Genomic DNA, 22472 nt, shown 5'->3' with positions numbered 1-22472 from the left:
TTTTGTATCATAGTTGACATTTTTGCTGTTTTCAGGCCTAAAATCAACCTGACCGCCTATAACCAAACACCACATGGCATTTTAGAGAAAGATTCTTCTAAATATTATATATACAACTGATTTCTACAGATATTGTAGTAAACATGTTGACTACTTTCTATTAAATAACTCAGAAAGCCTTGGACTCTGATCAGTCTTTTCTTCAGGAGGAAATGACATCATGTGGAGCAGGTCATGTGATCTGGAATTAACACACTTCCTATTTCTGAATCAGCTCATTTTATTATTGTTTAGCTCATTAGAAGATGGTTGGTATTAAATTCAGATGGTTATTTAGTTGACAATTTAGTGGAATCCAGTAATTTTTTATTAATAAGTGATTGTTTCCATAATAAATAATTATGGGATTTGTAAAGACATGATCATAATGAACATAAAAACAGTTTTGTTTTTTTTTACTTTTAATAAAAACATATGCAGATATATCCCATGGGCTTTAAAAGTCCCTCAGTTATAGATTGACCCATAAACTGTACATTGTTATTTTGATTAATTTATTTACTGAATGTTTCCTATTATACATTTAAATCAGTTGTGTCTGAAAATATAAGTGCTTCCATAAATTCTCACTTATCTTCCTGCCAGCTGGTGGAGGTGGATATGTTGGGATGTGGAATAGAACATTTTAATTAACTAATGGGAGTAAGACAGCAGTGTTTCCAAATTATAGTACAGCTTTTCTTTAAATTGATTTTTCTTTCATCTGGACAGGCAGTGCGTTTTAATTTGACACAGGGGTTTTAATTTGTTTTAAAGAAGCACTTCACATTTAGTCAAATCTCTTGTTATTGTTGCAAGACGGAGCGGAGAAAAGCAAGGTGGTGAATGCACCTCAAGGATCGGTTTTATGCACGTAGCAAGTTTTTAAAGCTTTAACCCTCCTGTTGTCCTCATTTACAGCCACCAAAAAAAATTGTTTCCTTGTCTGAAAAAAATCCAAAAATTCAGAAAAAAAGTTTCCCTTAAAAGTAATTTTTTTAGAGTTTTAAGACTCTGCATGAAACCACCAGAAGCAAAGCTGTCATGTTTGTTAAAAACTCCCTCAAGTGCAGAGCGTTTTTCCAAACAACAGAATCTAAACTATCAAGAAAAACAAAGAAAAAAAACACCGGTTGATAGCATTTGGTTTCTATGACGGTCGTTTCTCCTCTCATCATCTACAGGTGGGTAAGGTCCGAAAGACCGCGGCCCGGAGGAGGGAGTACCACATCCTGTTCATGGTTCTGACCACAGCCGCCTGCTACCTGCTCTGCTGGATGCCTTACGGCGTCGTGGCCATGATGGCAACATTCGGCCCGCCCAACATCATCAGCCCTGTGGCCAGCGTGGTTCCCTCACTGCTGGCCAAGAGCAGCACCGTCATCAACCCTCTCATCTACATACTCATGAATAAAAAAGTGAGTCAGCAGCCTTTTTTTTCTCATTTTGAAATCAAGACACTTTGACATGTACAACGGCTTTATTTACACAGTAAAAAAAGACAAATTACAACAACAGAAATCATACAAATGGTCTATTTAAATATCAATTCAAGTGTAGTAAGAAGAGAATTCACTGGCAAATAAAAATCTAGAACACCATAAGGCTGTTGGGAGTGAAACAGGACCTTCACTCTTATTACGCTCAGACACGGATGCTTCTTTGTTTTTTTCCTTCCCCTTTTTAGGAACGCTGCAGGAAGCTTCAGAAGGGAAATGTAGAAAATGTTTGTTCAAATCTTTAACAATCCTTCAGAGGCAGTGTGGTGCAGAAACTCCCACAATACTAAATGAAAAACAGGCCTCAAGATGTAAGAACGGAGAAAAAGAGGCTGAGAGGAGAAACCGAGGTGTTTTCTCATCTCGTTACTTCACCGCCACCAAACATGAGGGTTAATGTCAAGTTTCACTTCAACGTCCTATTACTGGCATTAAAACTGTGGAGGACAGAAAATTCGATTAAATTTGACCTCAGGCATCCCAGAGAGAAGCAACAACCTCGCTATCACTCCAATTCCTCTCCCATCTAACCCACCCAACTCAGGTTTCATTAAAAATGTAATTTGGCACAATATTAAGATGCAAAGATGAAGTTGCCAGAAGTGTTGCACTCGGTCAAGAGCTGCACCTGCAGCAGGATGGAATCCACAAGCATGCATTAAAATCTGCAAAACATCACTTAAGGAAAAGAAAATCTTGGAGCACAATTGCCTCTCACAACATTAATGACAATGGTGTCTACTTGCAGCACAGTACAGCACAGACAGTTGAAGACTTAGCCCTGATCCTGATTTGCATGCTCTGTGCATTGAAGAGAAATCAGTTATTAGAAATATACATGTACAGTATGTTCAGGGCTGTTTGCACCTTCAGTGTGCTACAATCACAAGCACTAAAACATTTCATCATTTACCTCAACGGAGGAACGGAAAAACCTACAGCAGAGCCCAAAACCTGCACGATTTAAAATGAACGCTGAAATCTCCTTAAGCTTTAAAAAACTGTTCCTGCAGTCCAGTTTGAAAACCTCTACAGTCCACTAACAGCTGCTGACTTCAGTGGGTTCCTCTGCTGTATGAATCTTTAAATAACTGGGGCTGGGTATCAAACTTTTTGTATTCTGAGAAAAATGTGTCCAAAGCTTGAAGACCGGTCAAGCAGGGCTGCAAAATACAACCATAAACATAACTAGAGACCATTTATCAGCAGTTTCATGGCGATTCTATAAAATTTCCACCAAAGCAGATGCAGTATATCACTGTGCATTATTGTATTATCAATATCTCATTGTGGGAAAAAGGCTTTCACGACAATATTTGATTTACAGAATTTTGCATCAATGTGATGAAGTACCTTTGTTCTGTGTGTAATTCACTGAATTAGTCGTCAGTCATTTCATCTAGGAGACATGCTGCACATGCATACAGTAGTTTCTCAGTTTAATTTCAAGATCACAATTTACACTCTATCAACGCTGCAATATAAAATACGAGTACTGAAAACGTGGTTTCCACATGGACAGATGCTCATTTCCTTCATGGATTAGGTCAAGTCTGAGTTATAAAAAGAGATTTTGGAGGAGACAACAGTATGTTTTTGAATTAGTCCAGATAAATGTTCTTCAATACCCAGCCCTGGTTGAGCCCCAGAATCATCTACACATGACTATACGACAACTACAGAGCCGTTTTCTTCACATCAAACTACTCCAAGCAACATTTCTGTGACGATTTCATATCTTTCACCAAACCACAACCAATGGCACAAGCACATTTTGTAGAATAACACTTTTAGTAATAAAAATCTCAGTTACAGGCAAAATCTTTCCGACTGCATGTCCGTAGCTAAATGAAAAACTAATTAAAAAGCACAACCGACTCTCCTTTCCTTTCCACACTGACCTAACACCTGTAGAGCTAGCAGCAGATGTGGCACCAGCTCACTGTAAACATAAAAAACATCATTCTACCTGGAGACATTGCAAATCTGAGGATATTACCGGTCCAAATTCCTCTTTTATAATCGTCTCCATTTGGAGCTACAGAGGGGCACAGACTAATATTAGAGGAGTCTGGAAATATGAGACATTTATAGTTGTAGGGAATGCGCTTCATGCTATTACATAACAAGAAATAACCCTGCAAGGAGCTGCACATAAGCAGACCAGCGAAGGATTTGGCCACAATACGCAGTGGTAAAGTTACATTCAATAAAAGAGAGAACTGACCATCGAGAAAAACAAGAAGAGAGGGGGAAGGGGGCTGGTGTTGCTGAGGCAGAGCTGAGAATCCCCTGATAGCTTCAGAAAATATCGACTGCTCTCCACATCTCATGGCAATCAAACTGAATGGAACTGCAGTCCTGCCACAGTTTGTACTGCATGTATCCCAACAGTCACAAGGCAACCCGAGGGAAGTGTTCAGTCGACCGCTAGGCACAGGGTTACGGCTGTTCTGAGCACCTGTTTCTGAAGATCCGTTTTGGCCCCATTTTGCTTTGATATAAACACACACTTACACCCTAAAAGGAAAACGTGAACAGAAAGTGGCAAACTGGTGGCTGCCAGTCAGCATGCACAGGACAGTAACTCAGCATCAGTAGTGAGAAATGAACCCCTCGTGACGACACAAATGAAACCGATTTCACAGGAGGATATGTACAGTAATCTGACTGCTGTGGAAATCTACCTTTTCCATTTCTTTTTGTGCATTCTTGCTGCTTCATGTGTGTAAAAGTGTGTGTGCGATTGTTTTTGACATTCAGCGTGGATGACTTCTCTATTCATTCACAACCCTTGGGACCAGTACAAAAGAAAAGAAACACAACCCCCGTTATAAACAGCGGCATTTCCTCTAAGTGGAGAACCACCCGTACTAGCTAGAAACACAGACTGTACACCACTGAAACACCCACTTATGGAAAATTCACTTGTCTATCTATAACATTGATCTGTTGCTATCCTAGTCAGCTCCACAGCTAATGTGGCTCAGCTAAAGCAGAGAAAAATGGTCTTTTTTCCAGCTCCTTCTCGGAGACTCTCCCTTCCAGTCTCTGGTCAAAGTAAACCGTCTCTGTGAAGACAAGGTCTTGCAGAAACCTCCTTGTTGATCCCTCCCCAGAGGGCTATGGCTTATGCTCTTTAGTGGTCTAATTTGAAACTTGTAAGCTTCAGCCTCCTTGTCTGCAGTGGCGTTATTGCACCTCTCCCTTGATCAGCCAGAAAAGGCCAGAGTGTGTGTGTGTGTGTGTGTGTGTGTGTGTGTGTGTGTGTGTGTGTTCGGGGCTCAGAGAGTCAGGTTTCATATATCAGATGTCACAGTTGACGGTGCTGAAGCCTGGAAGAGTGACGCGTCCCTTCCTCCGGAGGTCGCTCTCTGGGCCCGTGTTGATTCGCTGGATCAGGCTCTTCTCAAAGAGGAGGGGATGGTAGGCACCCAGAGTACAGGCAGCATCGTAGTAGCGCTCGTGGTAGTGGCACAGGTCCGTCTGCCTCATCGAGGGAATGTACTCGTACACGTGTACCTGCTCACACAGCGCCATCATCAGGAGGATACCTGCAGCGCAAACACAGGGAGAAGTCGTCATGTTTACAGTATTTGCAGACTTTGGGGTGCACTTTTTCACCCAAAACTAGTTGGTAGTTAAAGGATAAAAACCAAGAAACCTTTTGATATAAAAAAATAAAAGTCAATCAATCAATCAATTTGTAGAGTCCTTTACAACAGCCCGAAGGTAGACCAAAGTGCTTCACAGTAAAAAACAAGAAAATAACTTAAAAACACTACAGTAACTTAACCCTCCTGCTGTCTTCATTTATTGGCACCAAAAAATATCGTTTCCTTGTCTGAAAAAAATCCAAAACTTCTGAAAAAAATTCCCCAAATTTCTGAAAATTTGCAAAACCTTCAGGAAAAAATTCCAATAATTCCTTAAAAGTTTCCCTTATAAGTTTTGTTTTTAAAAAATCCCCCAAATTTGGCAAGAAAATTCCTGCAAATATTTTCAAAAAATGAGTAAAAATCTTAACATTTTTTCCCACCAAAAATGTTCAAAGACTTCCCAAAAATGTTAAAAATGTGGACATCAGAAGTTTCACTGTGAAAATATATTTTTTTCCCACATTTTCAAACTTTAAAACGGGTTGATTTGACCCACAGGACGACACAAGGGTGAAAACAGGACAAACAATCACAGGCAAATTTAGAATAATCAATTAACCTCAGCATGTTTCTGGACTGTGGGAGAAAACCCACCATGTACAGGGAGAACATGGAGATTCCATGCAGAAAGATCCCAGGAAGGCCAGGACACGAACCGGGGATCTTCTAGCTGCAAGGCGACAGAGCTAACCACCAGGCCACTGTGCAGCCCGTAAAATATACAATAAAACAATAAAACAAACAGCAATAAAACAGCACTAAAATATGACATCTAAAAGAAATAAAAGTCATACAATGTCACCATGCTGCTAGGTATTAAAGCCATTTTAAACTTGAAATACATGTGGTGGCATAAAATACCGACATAGGCAGAAAATGTAAAAACTGAAAGAATAGTTGTTGAACTACTCCTCTGTGATTTTCATAGGAAAACTCAACAAAACCTAAGCTTAAAATCAGAATATTTAATCAAAATCCCTTTTAATTTACATGTCTTTAAAAAACTCAGAGACTTTTTATCTGAACTGCAGGCTGTGCTCACACAGGGCAGATAGACAATTCAGTCTTGTTTCTTTAGATGTTTATGGCATTATAACATTTCTGAGTTCCCTATGGTTCTAGTCATCACTGTGCTGTTTCCATGGCGATAAAAGGCTCCATATTGCAGGGGAAAATGAGCCAACAGTTCATAAAAAGTGACAGGAGCAAAAAATACCCAGAAACTGCTGGAGTTCAGAGGGTTAAGCAACATGTTCTCTTCTCTTTGTGTTTGCTCTTACACGGTTACACACCTGGAGGCTGTCCAGAACAAACAGTGGATCCGCTGGCCACAGAGCAGCTGTACTGAGCTGTTTGCAACGAGATCTAACTTATTTCTTATGATCCAGGGATCAGATTGGTGAAGTTAGACGCTACAAAATCCTTAAGGCAGGGATGTGCCCCAAACAAACCTGTGTGTTATTCAACCATGTTGGAAGGCAAAAGAAAAAGACAAGATAGATGTAACAGCAAACACGTCTGGGTCAATGTATAACTGCAGGACTTTTTGTACCATAGTTGACATTTCAGCTGTTTTCAGGCCTAAAATCAACCTGACCGCCTATAACCAAACACCACACGGCATTTTAGAGAAAGATTCTTCTAAATATTAGATGTACAACTGATTTCTATAGATATTGTAGTAAACCTGTTGACTACTTTATATTAAATAACTCAGAAAGCCTTGGAGTCTGGCCAGTCTTTTCTTCAGGAGGAAATGACATCATGTGGAGCAGGTCATGTGATCTGGAATTAACACACTCCCTGGAGAGGTGTTTTTGTAACGGGGAACTTAGTGGAAAGTGATTTAATTTGTTATTTTCCATGTAAAATGTGATATATTGCCTAAAAAGAAATATCTGTCATGATTATCTCAACCTAATAAAAAGAACACAATCCAAACTATTTCTGAATCAGCTCATTTTATTATTGTTTAGCTCATTAGAAGGTGGTTGGTATTAAATTCAGATGGTTATTTAGTTGATATTTTAGTGATATCCAGTCATTTTTATTAACCCCTCGATGCCTGAATTTATTTACAATGAAATAAAAACATTTCTTTGTGTTTTTGCTTTCCAGCTGATGCTAAAATAAGTGCAGATTGTTAATTTGTCTATTACACATAGAACAGATATATAATAATAGTAACAGATATATAATAATTAGGTCCCACTCCGACCGGAACGGTACGTATTGAATCTGCACTGACCAGCGTTGGGGGAATGGATCCTCTATCTGCAGTCTGGATGAAAGTGGGATGATGAGAATTCATGACAGTAAGCTTCAAGGGGTTAATAAGTGATTGTTTCCATAATAAATAATTATGGAATTTGTAAAGAGAAAATCACAATGAACCTAAAAAAACATTAGTTTTTATTACTTTTAACCCTCCTGTTGTCCTCATTTACAGGCACCAAAAAATATTGTTTCCTTGTCTGAAAAAAATTCAAAAATTTGCGAAAAAATTCCCCAAATTTTCTGAAAATTTGCAAAACCTTCAGGAAGAAAATTCCAATAATTCCTTAAAAGTTTCCCTTGAAATTTTTTTTTTTTTAAATCTCCCAATTTTGGCAAGAAAATTCTTGGAAATATTTTCAAAAAATGAGTAAAAATCTTCCAAAAAAAATCCTAAAAATATCTAAAGTGATTCCATATATATCAGTAAAACTTCTAATATTTTCTTTAAAGATTTCCCAAAAATGTTGAAAATGTGGACATCAGAAGTTTCACTGTGAATTTTTTTTTTTTCCCACATTTTCAAATTTTAAAACGGGTCAATTTTAACCCGCAGGACGACACGAGGGTTAATAAAAATGTATGCAGATATATCCCATGGACTTCAAAAGCCCCTCAGTTACATACTGACCCGTCTCATATTCAGTTGGAATAAACAGGTTTGATGGCTGTTGCCTTTAATTCCAGAAACAACTGACTAAATGAAGCCTAAAGCTGGAGTATGCAATAGATCCAAGACGTATGTTTGGTTGTATTTGTTAAAAGTCTCTTTCCATCCCAACAGCAATCAATAAATCAAGAGCTCTGATAACAAAAGGAGAAACATCTGTTATCTGTGGCAGTCGCAGGCCTGTAAAAAGCCAATCCAATCACTGCCTTCGGTCCGCATGAGATGACTGGATGGCCCACCTGCCTAAATGCACACATTCCCCCTGCAGTACATTCACTGGAGTCTCCACGGAGCAGATAGCACAACAGACACATTTTACAGCTCCATTCAAACCCATTTTACACAGCTAAACATGCCACATTTGTGTATTTTTCAGTGTTCTTTGTGGTCTCTATCCTCCTCCAATTGAACTAGGGAATGTTCACATGTATCTGTGGATCTGTTCTCCGTCTGTCTGCATTGTAGCTTAGTTGTGAGCAAGTGTCATTTGATGGTGTTTAACCCTCGTGTCGTCCTGCAGGTCAAATTTAAAGTTTTAAATGTTTTTAAAGTTTGAAAATGTGGAAGAAAAAATAATTTTCACAGTGAAACTTCTGATGTCCACATTTTCAACATTTTTGGGAAATCTTTGAATATAATCACTTTAGATATTTTTAGGATTTTTTTGGGAAGATTTTTACTCATTTTTTGAAAATATTTACAAGGATTTTCTTGCCAGATTTGGGAGACTTTTTAAAAAAAAAACTTTAAAGAGAAACTTTTAAGGAATTATTGGAATTTTCTTCCTGAAGTTTTTGCAAATTTTCTGAAGTTTGGGGACTTTTTTTGCTGAATTTTTGGATTTTTTTCAGACAAGGAAACAATATTTTTGGTGCCCGTAAATGAGGAGAACAGGAGGGTTAATGTTAGTCTCTGTCAGCTTCAAATGAATGTTTCACAAATGTAGTGAAGTAGCCTATTTGTGTGTTTTTTTTACCATGATGCGGTTTTAATGCACCGTGCTGCTCGATCTTTTCCACCACATGCTTCATGCTTCATCCATTGTGCTCTCAGTAGAGTCTTGTATCCTGTGTACTGCAGCTTAATATGTGGAACTGGCCAAGTGAAAAATGGGATCATTTTTCCACATCCCGTGGCTATACAACTACACTCATGAAAAATAGTGACAAGAATGGATGAGATTCACACAGGTTGCTGCAAGTCCACATACACAAATAACAACTCTGAAGTCAGCATTTTCCTTTGAGAAACACAGAAAATGTGAAGCTAAATAGATAAAATAATCTTTTTTTTTTTTTTTTTTTTACTACTGGCGGTCAGATGAAAACTTTGGTCATCCAAAGTAAAAAAAGTAAATGTTTTCAGTTTACTGTACATGATAGATATCTTTCCACTCCTCATAAAGGGCACTATTAATGTGCACTGATACTGAATACAAGCCCTATTCAAGAGGCCTAAAGGTGCATTAGCCTTCCATACATTTGATAAATCTCTGGGAAAAAGCATTTACCAACATCTCGTCTCCATCTGAAACCTCCGAGGACAGTGGGCAGTTTCTTAGGTGCAAATTTTGCTTGTGAGGATAAATGTGAAGTTCAGCTGTGCTGGTAAAAAGAAGCATGTGTGCTCAGCAAAAGCCTTCTTCAGAGAGAGAAAAAACACAGAACTGAATCCATAATACATGAAGACTGCGACTCTGCCGCCTCAGTGTGTTCTGCATATCTCTCCAGCATATGTTGCAGACACAAAGCGCAGCGAGCTCACGTATATTTAGTTACCTTTTGTTGTTTTTCACTCCTCCTTCCTGCTGATTTCTTTTTATCACTTCCTCTCTGATGATTGCTGTACATCTCATTAGCCTTAGCGACACAGTCTCACAAAGCTGGGATGAAGATGTGTTTATTTTTTCCTAGTAAGATGCTACTCTAATTAGACGTGTCTGTGCTCAGAAGTACATCTGTCAAAGCTGACAATTATTTTTGTTTATTTTTGACAGTTGCATGTCACAATACAATACTGTACTTCACTATTAAAGTGCAGGCAGTCAGTGTTATAAAAGCCCAGCCATTTCCTCACACTACTCAGGAAATACAGATAAAAACAAGAGCTTAAATTTCAGCGGGCAGCTCTTAGACCTTCAGACTAATGTGTGAAATGACCTCAAAGGTCAAATTAACCACTAAGTGTAAGAGTCAACCCACTCTGCCAGAACAACAGGCCATTAGGGGAGCGTTTTCTCTTCTCAAGCGTAGCTACACGTTGAATGTACAGACATGAAAGTGCACTAAGGCATGATTTCTAGCTAATCAAACTGAGCAGCTCTGACAGTGTGAAACCAAGGTCAGTCTGTGTCTAATAGTGCCATGAAACCAGGGCTCGGTGTGGTGTACGATATGTTCACGCTGCCTCCGTATGCCTCTCAGTTCTACAGGTGTTTCCTGATCTTGTTTCACTGCGATCACTGGTCATCAGAAAACGGCAACACCTCGATGCCCTCCAAGACGACGGTGATCCACCTGAACCGCAGAGTCTACAGCAACACGGTGGCCTGCACCGCCCAGGTCTCCACCGACACCCTCAACCGCAGCTTCCCGACCACCAAGCACACAACCCCACCCGAGGTCACGACCTGAGCCGGGAATACTCCACCAGACGCAGCGTCCTGACCAATCACTTGATGCGCTTCAGTTAGAACGAACGGAATCTACGGTGGAATGTGGACTAAAGCATGACACATTTATTAACGTAAATGTACTTTACGCGTGAGTTTGTGCTTGTTCAGTGCGTGTCCATTCAGTTTGTATGCTTGTTTTTATTGTACAGGACACAAAAGTACTAAATGACCAGCAAAATATGTGCAATGTATGTGAACACCCAATCATTCACCTATCTGACTGTTAAAACATCTCTCACTCCTACACCATAGGTTTAGAGTACACAATTTGATGACTTTTTCTGAAATTACCACTCGATCTACGGAGCACTTCTTTTATGTCAAAGTGATGCCATTTGGGAAAATATTTCTACAAATGAAGCCAATTGGAAGGTCCGAGAACTTTGCGGCTTGTCAAAATTCTTCAGCAGTGAGGACAGTTTGTTTCAGAATTAAACCGTTTATGTGCTTTTACTCCTTTACAACCTGATCACAGAAGAATATTGGCTTTTCAATTCCATACTTCCATTTTGAAATACAAAATTGTTTATTTCCATGCATTTTTTCTACAAAACAAAGACCTAGTGCCTATTCTTTGTTGCTTTTCAATCAGTTTGTCGTCGTGCCATGGAAAGGCTAGTCGATTACAGACTTGTGCTTTCATCAGTGGTTAAGTGGATCGATGTATTCATCGTTTAAAATCTGTCTTTTCCTCCTTTTGCTTCCAGCATCTGTAGTGTTTCGGCTGTAAATATTGCAGAATGTGAAAAGTTGCCACAGAAAGACCTTATTGTGAGTTTCACCTCATATGTAGGAAAAAGCTTCTAATCCTGGTCTGCATGTGGGCATGTCTTTGAATTCTGTCCATTTGTGTGTTTGTGCTGTTCCCTCTTTCGATATGGTTTACTTTGTCTTATTGCATTATTTCTCTGCATGTATTCAGGTACATTCAACTTCGAAACAGTCAGGAACAATGGAGAGGCAATTACTTAGAGCTGTACTTGATTATAAACCTCTGGTCAGACTGAGATGGGAGAACAGGGATGTTTCACAAAGAAATGTGCAGTCTGTCCAGCCGCAGAGAGGGAGGACTGGAGTACATCTGAGGAGATAGCTGGGATGCAACATGCCTTCCAGCTGCTGTTGGTGCACGGATTAAAGGATCTCTCAAGGTTGTTCACAAACTTCTGGACTACAAAAACAAGAATGCAGCATCTGGGAATGGGAATATATACAAACTGCTAAAAAATAATGACTGTAAGTGACATGTAGACAAGACTTCATGCAGAAATCAGCCACGACTGATGAGGACTTGCTCAAGATGGGGTCGTTTCCCTCAGACACAATGAAGACTCATTGCAGAGTTGTGATGAGGCCCAGGCCAATGTGTATTCAGAAACTTCTGACCTGAGCCCGTCTGGTAGTTGATTTGAGTCTATTCCAGCAGCGAATGGATGCCAAGCCTCAGACATCAAAGGGACGCTCATTTTACCATCATTCAGTAATTGTATTTCATTGTTGGATTTAATTGTTTTAATAAATAACATTGCTGTGCAAAAAGAAATACTGCATTGCTGCACTTTGAAACAGCAAAATTAACTATATGACTGAGAGAACGGCGTTATTGTGATGTTCTTTGTCTGATGATGAACAGCCTGAAAGTGCTGCAGCTGCCTCACAGCGATGATGGGAAAAAGCTGCAGCAACTGTGTGAGATTTGAACTTTACTTCAGGAACAATTCATGAGACGTTTGAAAACGGGCAGATGTGAAAACAGCATGATGAAGCTGTGTGTCAAAGCAGAAAGAAAAGGTCTGCATTAATCAGTTACGAACAGACAGAAGCAGTATAATAGGACATATGGTAATATTTGTACAAACACGGCATTGAGTCTTCTCCTCACTTTATTTTAATTTGTTTTTGCAGAGTTGTCTCAATTGAATGCATAGAATAATGCTAGTACTTCTTAATTTTTGTTTAAAAAAATTGCTTGCTGTATAGAGGATAAAGGGACTAAGGTGCCAAATGGATATAAAGAAAATGAGCACATGCAGTAGAAACCTATTATTGTCCATTTCTAACTTGTAAAAACAGAACCTTTCAAATAATTGACACATCTCTAATGACAAAAAGGCAAATGGCATTTGTATCTTATTAAAAGCCAGCCCCAGGTGAGGGCTACGACTGGCCAGACCATCTAATTTAATGTACTTTTAGACTAAAGATGAAGTCTTACAATTAAACAGGCTTTTAGGATTTATTGTAAACTCCTTTTGCCTTTCAGGCTAAGCTATCTAATCAGACTGACTCATGCCAGTACTGCAGAATATAATTAACCCTCCTGTTGTCTTCATTTACGGGCACCAAAAAATATTGTTTCCTTGTCTGAAAAAATTAAAAAATTCGGCAAAAAAATTCCGCAAATTTCTGAAATTTTGCAAAACCTTTAGGAAGAAAATTCCAATAATTCCTTAAAAGTTTCCCTTAAAAGTTTTATTAAAAAATATATAAAATCCCTCAAATTTGTCAAGAAAATTCTTGTAAATACGTTCAAAAAATGAGTAAAAATCTTCCAAAAAATCCTAAAAAAATTCCATATATATGAGTAAAACTTCTAATATTCTCTTTAAGAACATTCACAAAAAAATCAACCAAAATCCAGCAAAATTCGCTGGATTTTGGTTGATTTTTTTGTGGATGTTCTCAAGAAACATTTTTTTAGCATTTCTTTTTTTCACCAAAAAATGTTTAAAAATTTCCCATGTTGAATGTTGAAAATGTGGACATCAGAAATTTCATTGTGAAAGTAGATATTTTTTTTCCACATTTTCGAACTTTAAAACTGGTTGATTTTGACACGCAGGATGACACCAGGGTTAAGTGCAATTGCTTCAGTATCAGCAGTTGATATATCAGTAGATGCTGGAGATCCAGCATAAGAATAATGATCTGTCTCTCAGAGGTAAGACTCCTGCCATAATTGGATTCCTGGTGAACACAGCTGTGTAAGGGCAAAAGCATATTGAGTGATCTACAAAATTATAGAGGTAGAAAACCAATATGAAGTGCATATTGACATGCTGAAGAGTTCCTGTGGCGGGCTTACAGTGGTCACATTTCCATCACCTCCTGCATGGATGTGCTGCTTTGGAGTGTGTTGCCTTGTCACTGTGCATGCTGGTAATCTCACTGTGCATAGTGAAGATAAAAATTTCATCAAGTCTCAGGTTGTGTGTATGTGTTTGCACCTATATCTGTTCCAGGGGCAGGCAAGGAAATGGGAAGATAAGAGTACAAAGACGACTGCTGGAGAACAGACAAACACTGCATGTGTACCCACTGCATGCATCGACGCAGGGTTTTCCCTTCCATAGAAAACGGCTTATATGCAGCTCCCTGGTGTTTGTACAGACAGCGTGAAGCCAAATGAACATTAGATTGCATTTAGGCGACATATAAATGACTGTTAAAAACAACAGTGAGGGCTCCATGTGCCAACAATAAACAGGAAGGTGGCTTATCTCAAATGGAACGGGAAGCTGGCAGCAGGAGTAGTCTGCCAATGTGGACAAACATTTGTGTGATCACGTTATGTCTTTTTCTGATAAAATGTGCTTTTTTTAACGTGAGAAAATGTTCCTATGTACCAAAATGCAGGTGAGAGCGTCCTTTGTTACCATCCTAACCTAGAGTTGCCTTTCAAGGTTTGAGAGGCAACTTATCTAAATAAATAACTGAATATAAATGAGTCAGGAAGCTGTGTCACACTGACCACTATCACCATCAGCACCTGTGTTACATGCATGACCAGTGGCAGGTTTGTATTTCTTCATGGAGCGCAGACTGGAGAAGACAAGAAAACATCTCATTCGGAGTCACTCAGCAGCCCAGGATTAGCCGGATGTCATGTGGTGGATCATCGCTGGTGACCAGAGGTGGGTCTGTGGCTACCACTGAGAGAAGAACAACAGGTTTTATAGTGGAAGAGCCTAAAACCGGACAAGATGCCTGAGGTCAGGAGTGTAGGAGCTGCATTCTCACTGGTTTGTTCAACATCCACCTGGTAGTACTACGGGAACTAGTCGCCCAAAGTCGGACTGTCAAGGCAGAGTTCTGTCGTAACGTCCGTCCGTCCGTCCGGCCGTCCGGCCGATGTTCAACTCCTGCTTCCTTCTTCTCCAACTATCCTGCCCCTGATTGGATGAACGCATCGACTCGGGAGCTGTCAGCTCCTGGGTTTCAAGCTGGCGGCTCAGTCGCAAACTTTCTCTTTTATTATGAAAACACTTCAGAGAAAAGTATTTCTGGAAGCATCTGAGGCAAGAAATAATCTGTGCAGCAGCTGAATTTGTCCAGGTTTTAGTTCACTGATGGCGAGTTTAAACGTTTGATGAAAGTTTCGTGATGCGTTGGACCTCCGCATACCGCATCGAAGTTCCATAAAGTAGAAGTCGAGTCTATTGTATCCAAATGAGCTGCAGCCCGCTCCACGGAAACACACCACAGTCGGACCAGCATGCAACACGGTGCATTTCACAAAGACAATGAATGGGATGTGGGAAATTGCCATATCAAGTGGACACGTACCTTTAGGGTGACGTCAGGGGACACCTGGACAGGTAACAGTCTATCACAGGTTCACCTGGACAGGTAACAGTCTATCACAGGTTCACCTGGACAGGTAACAGTCTATCACAGGTTCACCTGGACAGGTAACAGTCTATCACAGGTTCACCTGGACAGGTAAGAGTCTGTCACAGGGCTACACCTAGAGACAAACAATCACACTCACATTCACACCTACAGACAGTTTAGAATCATCAATTAACCTCAGCATGTTTGTGGACTGTGGGAGGAAGCTGGAGAACCTGGAGAAAACCCACACATGTACAGGAGAACATGGAGACTCCATGCAGGAAGATCCCAGGCTAGTAAGTGAATTTCTAGCTGCAAGGCGACAGAGCTAACCACCAAGCCACTGTGCAGCCCCTGTCGTAACGTAGTGACAGAAGAAGATTGTATGACAGTATGTGGACCACAGCGCAGTGTCTATTAATGGTTTTTCTTTGCGATTTCCCTCTCTTCACCAAGATGTAATTGCAGTTTAAGAGTCACTGTCTTGGCATGGTGATGAAGAAGTTTCACACTTCACACTGATGGAGCTTGACAGGTTTACATGACAGCGCTTCCAGGCTGCACTGAACCCCAACACAAAGATGCTACTTCAACAGGGATAGCAGGCAAATTTAAATGAGGTTCGGCTTTTGATTTTTACAGCCACAGTCTTGGAATTTTTTGATCACACCCCTTATGTGTGCATGCCCATACGTGTACTCACCTATGAAGCCCGATGACGGGGGATTGGGCTGGATATTCTCCTGGGTGTTGCCTTGGATCACATCCCAGAGTCGCCACACGTAGCTGGGGTGGAGGATGTAGAAGGGCTGGTCAGGATGGAGCTTGCGGTGCTCCACGTACGGACCAAACAGGTTGTAGTCTGGGCTGGCGTACCACTGCCAAGACATGAGAAAGACTTCTGTTAAAGCAACAGAGCTGCCGAATCACTTAAAACCATTTGTTGACACTTCTGACATAAAAAAATAGTTTCCAAACATGTTTTCAAAGGATTTTTGCTCAAAGCAGAGAATTAAGTTTTTATAAACGCCCTAAAGGGATCTCTATATAATTACTCCTTACATGGCAGTAGCATATGTAATGTAGCAGAAACATGTGATTTCATGGATGTTTTGTAAATTAGTCATCACCTAATTGATTTATGAATTGATTAATCCTAACCTGAAGTGATAAATAAAGCATGCTGTCACTGGAGTTGTTGAAAAAAAAAAAAAGATGGATTCTGAATTGTAACTGCAAATTTCTTCATATGTACACAGTCTTCAGCCTGTGACTAATGTCAAGTATTTAAAGAAATGACAGAGAAAGATCCTATAATGTCAACTGATTAGGGAGACATCTGGAAGTTGCACTTTTATGACTCCATTCCAAAGAAAACCATTAAAAAACCTTCTAAGTAAAGCACTCCTCACCAATGTTTTGAGTTGCGTCAGGCTACATTTGAGTCTCATTCACGTAATCTTCACAGATAGTAGGATGATGTTTCATTTATGTGAGGTTTTTGTTGTTACAGTTGGAGATAAATTATGTATGAGTGAAACGATTGAACAAAATGGAACTAAAACATAATGAGAAAAAAATGACCAACATTACAGAAACAGAACATTGTTCAGTCAAAGCACTGGGACAGGAAGTATGTGGTGCAGGTACAGTGTGTATCGTCGTATAGGAGAGCACATGGATAATCTTCTCCTGCCTCCAGGTCAGCCTTTCAACAGAAAATAATTGAGTCGCTCTCCCCAGTTTTTCCATATACACATAATCATTCATATGTAAGAGCCGTGTTTCGCGTAAGGAAATTAGAGGGCTTTGGAGACAATCAGAACAAGAACGAGTGAACAAAGGTTGTCCAAACAGCCGGGCAAATTATACGCCTCTGACAAAAATCATTAGATGCTCTGTACAGCCCTGCTGAACACAGAAATAAAAGCTTTCTGTGACTGAAGCCGGCCCACACACTGTCCAGACATATTACAGCTGACGAAATATAAGAAAAGAGATGCAATCAGTGTCCCACATAGCAAGGAAAGAAAACACATCAGGCTATAATTTATATTTCTTATTCTGTATATAAAAGTTCTCAAATTTTACAGTTGAAATAAAGAAGATCCAGAAAATCACTGTCCACATCTTTTTGGTTTTCATATAGTCAGATGAAAAAAAATAACACAAGTTTTTCTTTTTACTATAGTGACTCTGACCGCCTTTTAAACGAAGCACCCATCACTTCCAACATAGATTTTATCCTACTTAACACAGGCATTGTGCATCTTCCTGTCCATTTTGGTTGCCTGGATCCGTACAGGACTTAAAACAACAGAATTACTGCAACTACATTTGAAACTAGCAAACACTTTCATTTTCAATCAATCTGCTCTTTCATAGAAACGATTACAGAAGGTCCTCGGTTTATGGCGTCCTCAACCTACAGCGTTTCATCGTTATGTCAGAACTGGTTACGTGGAACTAGTTGAGGAGCGGATGAATACGTCATCATGGTGCTATCAGACAGCTTTGTTTCCATTCTCTGGTTGTACTCCACCTTGGATTGTGCTACATTCACTAACTTTTTATCCTTCATTATGGCTCCCAGCATAAGTCAGACTCTTCTGATGCTTGGAAGAAAAGGAAAGCCGTCTCCATGGGAGTGAAATTAGATAGAATAAAACGCTGGGACCAGGAAGAAACACCGACCAACATGGGTGAAGTTGTAAAAACAGGTCAACATATTGTAGCGACCCTCTGTGATGAATGAGTGATACTTTATCTGGTTCTCTGCTGGTTTATTGAACCTTCACACAGGTTACTGTGGAACGACAGAATAACTAGAAAAACCCCATAACTTAGCTCCAGAATTAGCCACCGTTCCCAGCTCTCTCTACTGCTGACTCTCAGCCAATCAGAGGTGAGCTAACTAAACATGGCACATTCACTGACATTAGGGAAATCTGGAACTGAACAATAAACACTGAAACATCAACAAACTCGTCCAGGTCCTGGTGATCGTAGGAGCTTCAGCAGAAACCAGTCGGACTTCTCTGGAGGACCTTTCTAGAAACGTCTTCCAGAGAAGTCCGGCTGGTTTCCCTTTGAAGCTCCTCCGGTTTAAAGGTGGAACATTTCAGGTCCTGAACCTCCTCATTAGTCTTTGTCATGGTGCCCGTTGCTGCTAAACTCCCACAATGCTCTCTGCTTTAACATGCATGGCCCATCGTCCAAAATGACGGACAAAATAACAAAAACAAGACACGGAATGACAAAAACTAGACAAAAATGACAAAAACAAGACAGAAAACAATAAAAACCAGACAAAAATGATAAAAATGAGACGCAAAACGACAAAAACGAGACACAAAATGATAAAAATGGGACACAAAACGACAAAAACGAGACACAATATGACAAAAACGAGACACAAAATGACAAAAACCAGAAACAAAATCATAAAAATGAGACACAAAATGATAAAAACGACACGACACAAAACGGTGAGCTAACTAAACGTGGCACGTTCACTGACATCAGGTAAATCTGGAACTGAACAATAAACACTGAAACATCAACATCAACAACAGTATCAGTCCGTTACAATATTCTGTTATCTTCTAGTAAAAGGATTCATTCATGCATGAAAGTCATTGGCATTCATGACTTTTATGAAGAACTGATCGATATCGTGATGCACGGAACGGATTTGGTTACATTTTCACTGGAGTTCTGACTTATGGTGAAGACCTGCTTACATCTATCAGTAGGAACAGAACTCTGACTTAAGTCGAGGACCTCCTGTATTTACCTCCAAGTTACATAAGGCAGAGAAACCATCACATATTCATGTTTAAGAAGTTGTACCACACCAATTTGAAGTCGAGAGAAGAGAAAGAATCATGATACTTGGACTGGTTTGGTCATTAAACACAAAAAACTGTAACAGTAAGAATTCTGTGAGATGTAGAAAGATAATAAATGAACTTCTGAGGGAGCAGGACATAACCAGCAGACTGCAATGCACCAGAAGCTGCAAGGAACCACACTCCAACAACAATACACGCCAGTTATTATTTTTACAGAGTAATTACTGGCATCAGCTGAGGATCACGTACGAAATAAAGCCATCGAGACAAAGGTCAGGTGTCACTTTATTCAGCTTTATGTTCTCTTGGTGAGCAATGTGAAAAAAACCTGTAGCTACATAACTAAATGCATGTTTCGATTCTGGCCACTTTAACAAAACAAATTAATTGTTCAGCTGCTTTTCTCCAGTTTTTCTCAAAAATGATTCTTCTTTGGCGAATAGAGCAGCTCTGTGTTGTGTGATAATATACTGTGTGATAGGACTAAAGGTTAAAGCCAGACAATTAGTCGTGGTGTTCATTCAGAGGGACGAGTGCATCAATTACAAAAATGTAATGGTGGAAAAAGGACGAGGACATTTTTAATATTCCAGTAAGTGGCCAAATACCTTGAATGATTCACACAGTAGGCTGCGTGCGGCGTGCAAATCAATTTTAATTGCAAATCTACTCACATGAGTCTAGAATCTCATTGATTGTGGCAATAGACCATCCCCTGAATAACAAGTATAAGGAAGCGTGAAAAAGAACAGGAGAGAGGGGGGTGTGAGAAGGGAGCCATACAAAACCCTGCTTTGGAAACGTGCAGACATCAGAGCCTTTTCAAGGGCAGGTGGAAGTCAGAAGTAGGGGCAGAGATGGATGAGAGCAGGCGGCGGATATGAGCGAGAAGGGAATAATGAGGGGAGAATGATCAACTGCAGGTGTGATAAGCACTGGCATCATGTTTGCGTGTCGAACATTCCCACGCGTTGCCTCAGCTGCACGCGTGTTCGGAGAACTGTTTGCATTTTCTATCTGTGCATCATGACCTTGGTGTCACAATAAATCCATCTTCTATTGAAACTCCTGCGGCAAAAGCAGCACCAGGCTGCAGCCCTCCGAACACGTACCTTGTTTAAGTTGATGGTGTAAGGTGCAGGGTCCCAGGCCACCAGAGTTACATTCTTGTAGATAGAGCTCGTGTTGAATTGATGCCGAGGATTTGCCAAGATCTGTAGAGGAAAATATGAAGTGTGAATTTGAGTTTCAAATGTGAGTAGCAAGCAAAAAGTCATGCATGTTCACCCTCGTGTCGTCCTGCGGGTCAAATTGACCCGTTTTAAAGTTTGAAAATGTGGAAAAGATATGTTTTCACAGTGAAACTTCTGATGTCCACATTTTCAACATTTTTGGGAAATTTTTGAACATTTTTTGGTGGAAAAAAAGAAATATTAAAAATGTTTCTTAAGAACATTCACAAAAAAAAATACTTTTTTGTGAATGTTCTTAAAGAAAATAGAAGTTTTACTGATATATATGGAATCACTTTAGATATTTTTAGGATTTTTTTGGGAAGTTTTTTACTCATTTTTTGAAAATATTTACTAGAATCTTCTTGCCAAATTTGGGGGATTTTTTTTAGAATAAAACTTTTAAGGGAAACTTTTAAGGAATTATTGGAATTTTCTTCCTGAAGGTTTTGCAAATTTTCAGAAATTTATGGAATTTTTTTTGCTGAAATTTTGGATTTTTTTCAGACAAGGAAACAATATTTTTTGGTGCCTGTAAATGAGGACAACAGGAGGGTTAAAGCCAGAAAGCAAATTATTGAATATGTTGTGAAAATGTTTTTATTGAGAAGAAGATTGATAAAAATATTACACCTGCTGGGTAAATAAAGCTACTGCCAGCAGCTGCTTAGCTTTGCTTAGCTTACTGTAAAAACAACAGGCAGCACCAGACTGAGTTTTGTGTTGAGTTGTGTTGTCAACCATCAAATACTGCACACAGTTCCTGCCTCTAGTCAGGAAACTGCACATGACTGTATATATTAAGCTTTAAAGGTGCTTCTGTGCCTTTGGACATAACCAGTTAGCAGTTCCTCAATGCTTCCAGGCTTAAGGCTAAGCTAGGCTTGCTTATAGCAGGGGTGTCAAATATGCGGCACGCGGGCCAAAACCGGTCCTCCAGAGGCCCCAACTCAGCCCAGAGGACGACTTAGTAAACTGTAAACATTTTTAAACTCTAAAATTTAAATAATTTCTATACAAGTTGTTTTGATCCTAAAGTAAATGCTAGATTGCTCATTGTTTTTTCCATTTTGTGTCTCCTTTTTGTAATAATTTGGCTTTTTTTGATATTTCTTGTCTTTTTGTCACTTTGTTTTTCATTTTTGTCGTTTTGTGTTTCCTTTTTGCCTCGCTTGTGTTTTTTGGTCTTATTTTTGTCACGCTGTGTTTTGCCTTATCTGTTGTTTTGCATAGCGTTTTTGTTTTGTGTTTTTTTTTCTTGCTTGTGTTTATTTTTGTGTCTTTTTTGTCTCGCTTTTGTCATTTGTCTTGTTTGTCCATTTTTTTATGCTTTATAACTTTTCTGTCTCTTTTGTTTTATTTTCGTTTGTCTCATTTTTTGTAATTTTATTTCTTGCTTTTGCCGTTTAGTGTCTTGTTTTTGTTGCTTTTTGTCTTTTTTTGTCTGACTTTTGTGATTTTGATCATAAAGTAAAATACTGCACCATTCAGTTCCAGATAGCTGTGACTAAATGTTGTGTTCCTTTGTAGACACTCTGTGATCTGTGAGTTATAATGTGTAAATGATAAACTGAGGTTGAATGTTGATGAAACTGAATTTATATTTCTTAAGAAACTGCAGATTGTTCACAATGTTTTGTAAAAAGATAATTCCTTAAATGTGAACATTTTGAGAACGTACTTTTTTGCACTAAAACAAAAGAAAGATCTGGAGTTGTGGTTATTTATAGGTTATTATGCTGTGATTTTACTGGTCACTGGAGATGAAACTGGGCTGAATGTGGAACCTGAACTAAGATGAGTTTGACACCTCTGGTGTATAGCATCACACTGAACAAGGAATACAAGAGTGGTATCCATCTGTTTACAAAAAAGACAAAAAGTGTACAAAGCAAACAATAACCTATTTATACATCCAGAAAAAGGGTGCACTATGAAGGAAGTTTGACAAATCCAG

At 39.3% G+C, this 22472-nt stretch overlaps 2 protein-coding genes across 2 annotated transcripts in view; one reads left to right on the top strand and one right to left on the bottom strand.

The window, feature by feature from the left end:
- Nucleotides 1-12358, top strand: part of tmtops2b (teleost multiple tissue opsin 2b) — a 44550-nt gene extending 32192 nt beyond the window's left edge. The window contains exons 4-5 of the mRNA XM_055015254.1: nt 1224-1457; nt 10565-12358. Of these exons, the coding sequence (XP_054871229.1) occupies nt 1224-1457; nt 10565-10774 (444 nt within the window). The 3' untranslated portion in view covers nt 10775-12358. The remainder of the gene's footprint in view (nt 1-1223; nt 1458-10564) is intronic.
- st6gal2a (ST6 beta-galactosamide alpha-2,6-sialyltranferase 2a) lies at nt 1501-20575 on the bottom strand. The gene is made up of 3 exons (XM_055015255.1): nt 20396-20575; nt 16133-16307; nt 1501-5092 (listed from the first exon to the last, which is right to left on the bottom strand). Exons 1-3 carry the CDS (start codon nt 20558-20560, stop codon nt 4845-4847), a joined length of 588 nt encoding a protein of 195 aa, XP_054871230.1. The 5' UTR covers nt 20561-20575; the 3' UTR covers nt 1501-4844.
- Nucleotides 20576-22472: the final 1897 nt, after the last annotated feature.

The sequence above is a fragment of the Amphiprion ocellaris genome, chromosome 11, assembly GCF_022539595.1.
Source record: "Amphiprion ocellaris isolate individual 3 ecotype Okinawa chromosome 11, ASM2253959v1, whole genome shotgun sequence".
NCBI lineage: Eukaryota > Metazoa > Chordata > Actinopteri > Pomacentridae > Amphiprion > Amphiprion ocellaris.
This window is presented reverse-complemented; position numbering and strand designations above follow the sequence as displayed.